General features: G+C 37.9%; 1 protein-coding gene across 1 annotated transcript; it reads right to left on the reverse strand.

Moving 5' to 3' along the window:
- Positions 1–4,357: 4,357 nt before the first annotated feature.
- LOC143610575 (jasmonate-induced oxygenase 4-like) lies at positions 4,358–6,581 on the reverse strand. The gene is made up of 3 exons (XM_077085018.1): positions 6,071–6,581; positions 4,908–5,229; positions 4,358–4,792 (listed from the first exon to the last, which is right to left on the reverse strand). Exons 1-3 carry the CDS (start codon positions 6,538–6,540, stop codon positions 4,568–4,570), a joined length of 1,017 nt encoding a protein of 338 aa, XP_076941133.1. The 5' UTR covers positions 6,541–6,581; the 3' UTR covers positions 4,358–4,567.
- Between the last annotated feature and the right edge of the window lie 847 nt (positions 6,582–7,428).

Here is a 7,428-nt window from a genome sequence, read left to right on the forward strand (position 1 = left end):
GTCAGGCTTCGAACTTGAGCCTGAGTTAACTTTGGCACCATACATACCAGGGTCTTGAATCTGATCTGTTGGTGTCTCTTTACGAACCATATTAAGCTCAAAGGTTCTGAGCTTGTTTACTGCTGTCTCCAAATCATAATTAGGAAAGTCTCTGTCTTCCCTCATTAGAACAGTGTACATTTCCCACTTCGGTGGGAGAGCATCGAGAAGCTTCTCAACTATTTCCTCTTCTCTGTAAGCAATCGAATAGTTGTTCAGCTCTGTCATTAGATGATAATATCGGGTGATAATATCATCGAGTGATTCGTTCTTCAAATGCTTGAATACAGAGAACTGGGTCTTTAACAGCTTGATCTTCGAGGCACGAATACCCACATTCCCTTCGAATCTATTCTCAAGAGCATCCCAAAGCTCTCGTGCAGAAGTGTACTTCCTGAAAGTATGGAGAATCTCTTGAGGAAGAGCCATAGTAATTGCAGCATGGGCCTTGCTCTCGGCCTCATACATTTTCTTCTCTTCTTCCTCCATCTTGCTGTACTTCTTAACCACATCATGACATTCGTACACCATTGTCGGTGGGATATATCCATCCTGGATGCACACCCACATCTTTGCATCCTGGTATTTAATATACTGAATGAATCTTTCTTCCACGCCACAAAGTCAGTTCCTTTCATCAACCTTGGGGCCTTAGTAGCCGACCCCGCTTCTACTTCCATTTTAACTAATTCAGAGATGTTAATTGGCGACATCTTCGCGAAAACAAGAAAAACCCGAAAATTAAAAAAAATCTTCCAAACAGTACTATAGGCGAAGTTAAGGCTAACTTCGCTTAAGTGTTAACTTCGCTGGAAAATTCTTAAATTCGCGTGACTTGGCGAAGTTGAGAATAACTTCGCTTAAGGTAAGCGAACTTAGGAGGTAAGCGAAGTTGAGGATAACTTCGCTTAGGCGAACTTATGAGGTAGGCGAAGTTGTGGATAACTTCGCTTAGCCTTATATCTTCGCCGAAACCCTACTTCCAGTGGCGGCAACTTCGCCTGAAGAACAACAACTTCGCCCGAAGAACACTGAAAATATTCAGATCTGTTTTCGACGATTTAGCGGTTTCCGGTCGTTGTAACGGCTTGAATATGACTGTATAAGGTGAGTATAACACAATCCCAACGAAAACGCGTCCCGCGAATAGGTCAAACGAGACGTTTTCTACACCCGCGTGAAATCCCGAACCTCACAATCGAGCCTTAGCTCTGATACCAATTGTAGGTTCCCGGACGGATCTTACACGGGATATCGCTATCTGCGCAGGTGCGGAATCCCTGCGTAGGTAGTTACGAGCGTAGAATACGTAAAACACGAACACACGATACAAACGAAACCACGTTATATTATAACTCGAACCACGTCTATTACAGACACTTGACACGTGAAATGATCACACACTATCACGAACTCTAAAACAAACTCTCGAAAAACCAACCCTTAAACAGTAACCCGTAGGTTACTTAAATACACGACAACTTCGCCTCAGGCGAAGTTGTCAATAACTTCGCTCGTTGAACAAGTTCGCCTAGGCGAACTTGTCAACAACTTCGCGTGTTCAACAAGTTCGCCTAAGCGAACTTGTTGACAACTTCGCTTACATACATAAAGATAAACTTAAACACAATTACATTACAGACTCGATTACAAACGCTAGACTATGAACTACTGACATCTATGTACCAACACACAAAAAAATGTCATTTTTATAACTTAAACAAACTATGGCAATACCATACTCAAATTAAAGGAATAAAACGCTCATTTTTATACTGAAATTGTTTTAAAAAAATATTATCATACGAAAAAGTTGTGACCGTTTGAAAATATGGGGGAAGTTGGGTTAAAAGTGAAATTAAAAAGAGTAAATAGGCAAAAGATAAAGGTTAAATTTGTAATTGTTCTCTAAATTTACAAAAACTTGAATAAAGTTGAAGGAAAAGATTGTAACTATTATAGAGGAAGATGTAAAACACGTGATATTTAAGTGTTCAGTTACCACTTTATACCTCTTTATAGTTGTACAATGTGCTTAATCAATTGTAAATCCCTTAAAATTTACCGTCTTAATTTGCATTGTTTGGTGTATTATATATAATATAGATAAATTATAAGTCCTAACGACTTATCTTATATGAGTGGTCGTTGTATATGAATGTAAGGCGATAATCCTAGACTAAATTTTTAAGGAATATTGGTTTTAAATAATCTTAACTATGCCATATTTGTAAATAACAGTCTCAACTATACATTTGTCCACTGATAGTCCCAACTATTGGTGTATTTGTTTTTAACAGGCCGCGACTAACAGATGACTAACTCGGTTAGTGATTTGCTGACGTTGCACGCCTAGCATATCAAAATTGCTTATGTGGCAGCTTACGTGGCTATGTATAAGAATGTTCTCTCTCTCTCTCTCTCTTGCCATTCACCCACCACCACCAACACCCGCTGCTACCAAACCCTAGCCCCGCCAACACTGTTGGAGAAACAAACTGATATAATTCAGAAACTCGATTGCTTCTTTTCTTCATAAACCTTCTGGTACGTTACTTTTGTTTTGTTCCGCTGACCAAACCCCAAATTTCTCCGATACACCACCGAAACGTCAAGAGGTACGATTCCATGTTTATTAATTAAAAAAACATAACTCATACACGAGTTATAAATACAATCAAGCAACCATTGTATCACCGCCATCTCTCCCCATCATTCATCAACTGAAGTTTCATATATCCATAAAATGCATATGAGGTTTATTGATTTAAGAAAATCGGAGGTTGCAAAGGGGCATAACAAAAGTTGCAAGTGGTGGCGGCGGTGGTGGTAGAGGGTGGGAAGGTGGTTGCAGGCCAGAGGTTGTTAACGAAGGTTGCAGGCCAGAGGTTGTTAACGAAGGTTGCAGGTGCTGACGTAGAAGAAATCTTGGAGGAGAGGCGGTGGTGTCACGAAAGATCTATTCTAGCGGCGGTGGTGGCGGAAAGTTTGGTGTGGCGGCGGTGGAAGTGGGTGGCCGTGAAGTAAGAAAGGTAGCGGGCTGCAAATGGTGGAGGTAAGAAGATGGGTTTATTGAGATCTAGGGTTGTTGGTGGTGGTGGTTGCCAAGTAAGCTGCCATATAAGCAATTTTTTGACAACTAGGCGTGCCGCGTCAGCAAATCACTAACGGAGTTAGTCATCCGTTAGTCGCGGCCTGTTTAAAACAAATACACCAATAGTTGGGATTGTCAGCATTCAAGTTGAGACCGTTATTTACTAATATGACATAGTTGAGATTATTTAAAACCAATATTCCTTAATTATTTATTCTCAAAAATTGCTTCGTGGCAAATAGTAGGGTTTCACCTTCCATCCTGAAAATTCTCGATATCGATAGGGACGGGACAGTGTTCTCGTCAGTATGACCATCCCACCATCTCCACCCAATTCATCATTTACTCAGTCGGTTTAGGCTTAAAGCATTCCCAACTCTTTCTCCATCCTCATCCTCATCCTCATTGTCATCTTTAAAATGTTAGAAAATAACTTAAAAACTTCGCTCTATGCTACAACCCATCTCCATATATCAATAACAAAATAATCCCTAGAAAATATTTTTTCCGTCTAATTGAAAGTGTCTATATTTCCTTTTTATTTGTCCCATTATAAATGTCCACTTTCAAATTTATTAGCCAATTTCGAAAGTTACCATTAAACAAATACAACTAGCATTAATAAACAATATTGATGGATCCAATTCCCAATAACATTATTGCAATTTGATAAGGAAAAAAGGTAATTATTCAATCTATCTTAAACTTTCTGTTTTTCAAACCATGACATGACACTTAAAGAGGGAATTGGGGGGGGCGGGGGGGGGGGGGGGGGGGGGGGTAAGTCGTATCTTTCAACATATTTCATGTTTTTTCATTTGGCTGATATTTCAGTTTTTATGGTGATATATGAGGTATTTTAGAAATCTTTAAATAGGTTACAATTCCATCAGATATATAATGAAAAAAGTGAGACTCCATATAAACTTTTCCAACTGCAGTTTCTTTATTGACTAACAAAACTACAAAACACAAGTTTATATGGAATGCTGTTTCTATTTCTATTTCAGTGAATTCCATGCAGATTTCATTATGGGAGTAAGGTAATTTTGTTAAACAGCAAACTCACCACCCCCCCCCCCCCCTAAACCTCTTCTAAATGTACACCATTTTTAATCATCTTTCAGAAATTGAGGTGTAGGTCAAAGCAGGTTTACTGACCTGAAAACTTGATTATCTTTTTTTAGTAAATAGTAAATGTATAAAATACAAAACATTATTATAGAAAGTCACAATAATCAGATTTGGTCCAACATCAGATATCCACACACATTTATTCAGTTTTAAACTCCACAATTGAAGTTAACCATCAATCATTTACAGCAACTTTCATTCTTTGTTTCCCATGCAAGTCTTACAACTTCAAAAAATGAGCAAAACTGTTCTTATATATATGCTCACATCGATACGTATCTTGCTCACTCCCATGTGGAATCAAATAAGGAGGGCGTCGATATTCCTTTTACCGTTTGGCCCTCTTGTGTACCATGATGATACATAATCACCATACAAAACTGGATGATACCTATGCGGTTTGAATGCTGGTGTTACTGTCGTTGTCTTGGCAGGGTCATGAAATGTTGCAACCGAAAGCCTTGGTTTATCAGCATTTGTTATGGCCCGATGCTGGGAACTTTTATAAATTCCATTTGTTATGATCTGTATACATGAACCAAGTTAAGACAATTTTAGCAACAATCTACACGGAAATGAGTCAATCAGGTTATGTTTAGTCTGTAATTAACTACAACATCCGAAATTTAAGAAACAATACCTCTGTTTGGTCACCCAAAATCACTAAAATGGCATGCGACACAGGATCTACAGTGATCCATTCACCATCTTTGGATACTTGAAGACCTGCAACATTGTCTTGAATGAGAAGAGTGATGAAACCCATATCAGAGTGAGATTGCAGGCCAAGGGTAAGCTCAGGCTGCGGGCACGCCGGGTAATAGCTGATAGTGATGTTTTGGTACAATTCGCCCATCGCATCTTCAATAAACGATGATGGTAACTCTAAGCTTGTTGAGATTAATCCCAAAATTTTCTGAGCAAGATGCTTCATCTGATTACTGTACTCCTCAACAACTTCCCTGTTTATGTATGCAAACTTTGCATAAACAAAAATCTCTATGCTAACTAACTGACTGACTAACTAACTTGTAACTAGAGGTGTTCAGTATTCAAATCGAACTCAAAATTTGATTTGAATCGAATTCAAATTCCTTATTCAAAATCTCTTTTGAATATTCGAAATTCGAATCAAATTATGCATTCTATTTTTTATTTTATATATACACACGTAATTATATATATGCACACACACATATATAGATGAGACACAATTATAAAGAAGCTTATCATAAGTCTTTAAATTCAGACATTTAAAATTCAAAAAATTTAATATTCTTCGAATTTCAAATCAAACACGATTCCAGCTTCAACATTTCGAATTGAATACGAACTTAGTAATCGAATTCGAATCCATCTACAAAATTTCAAAATGCGAATAATTTGATTCGATTAGAGCATCCAAACTTGTAACGTCTGCAGCCGATATCGCCATATATCAGTTATCGGTCCCTTGGTAAATATCGGTCAGAATATGGATACCAATAATATCGGCGATACTGACCGATATAACACAGATACTCCCGATATCAGTGTTTTAAGTCTTAATTATCAAGTTTAAGTGTTCAGTGTTAGCGTTTTAAGTTTTAATAAAATCCTACTTGTTAGTTGTTACGATTGTTAGCGTAACACATATGAATTCTACATGATATTAAAATTACTGATATCATACCGCGATAACCGATAGCACAGATATTTTTCCGCACTAACTTGTAACTAACTCAATATCAGACAAATTAACTGATCAAATCAAATAATTGAGTGTCAAACACATTGAAAAATAATACATATTACATAATTAACCTGTAATTAGAAGGCAAATGAGGCCACCGAGACGTGTTCCGTCTCGAAAGAGGAAAAGTATGATGATCAAAGTAATCTCTCCAATCCAAAACAGCATCATCAGTAGCCACCAGCATCCGGCTTCCGTAACCTTCCGAAGCAGGCGAATTCGGATCACACGCGTACCGGAGCCTCTCCGCCATCGGCAGCTCTTCGAAAAACAACGAACCCACTTTCCTAATATCATCCAGCAGCTGAACAGAAACACCATGGTTAATTACATTAAACGCACCCCAATCACTGCATGCTTTTGTAATCTGGGTCAAATCTGTATCTCCGGCGAGATCAATCGTCGGGATTTTGTGACCGGTGGCGGTTGTGGTAGTTGGTCGGTGCTCCTGTGGTTGTATGTACTGCGGCGGTACGGATGATTTTACATCGTTTTGGGTAATTGATTGAACTAGCATCGGTGCTGCACCGGAAACTTCCATTCAGATGAACTAGGGCTTCAAAAATCTGGGTTCAAAGCGTATACACTAGAATTGATTGAACTAATAATCGTTTACGACGGGATAAGTATTTGTTGATCTATATTTATTGTTACAAGTATTTGTTATTATTATTTGATTCTGACTTTTTTTATTGTTATTATTAGGTTTTTTGTTTATTATTATTATTATTATAAAACGTTGCTTACGTATATTGGTATTGTAGCTTGTATTGTTTCATAAGTTCTCATTTTTGGTAGATTGATGTTTCCCGTGTTCTTGTGTTAAGATAATTTTGTACATGAACCTTCACTTATCAAGTTTAGGATTATTTTCACTAATAGGTTACTGAGTAACCGTCACTCGTTATGATGCCCAAAGTTTACATGTGCGGAGAAGCTCATAGGGTCAGTGAAAAAAAGAAACGTGTGTTACCCGATGCTTACAAAGTATGATTATGTTGTATGTGTTTTGAAGATGGGGTTGAACATGCAAAGACAAGCTGTGGGGAACATGGCATACCGCATATGTTGAATAATGATTGAATCATATGAAACAGATCGTGATATATCAATTAGTTTCGAAGGAAGTCATGCTTTTGATAGAAGAGACGGATTCAACAAAAGAAGTGTGAGAGACACACTAAACCACACATGGATGCCGAACGGGTAAAAGAAACGAGTCTCCAAATCTTGAGATGTGACTTCGAGGTGATTCGAATGAAGGAGAATGAACTGATTAATGAGTTTGCCACTTTGACCGATATTTGCTCACATGGAGAACAAGAGAAGCTTCTTGAGGTTATGAGTATTACCCTAAGGTTTATACATGTTGTAACATATATCGAGTAATTTGGTGGCCTTGAATCACTACAAGAATAAAAGTGTGTAG

This window comes from Bidens hawaiensis, unplaced genomic scaffold (assembly GCF_021521415.1).
Source record: "Bidens hawaiensis isolate Kalapana, Puna unplaced genomic scaffold, B.hawaiensis_p1.1 tig00027062_1, whole genome shotgun sequence".
NCBI lineage: Eukaryota > Viridiplantae > Streptophyta > Magnoliopsida > Asterales > Asteraceae > Bidens > Bidens hawaiensis.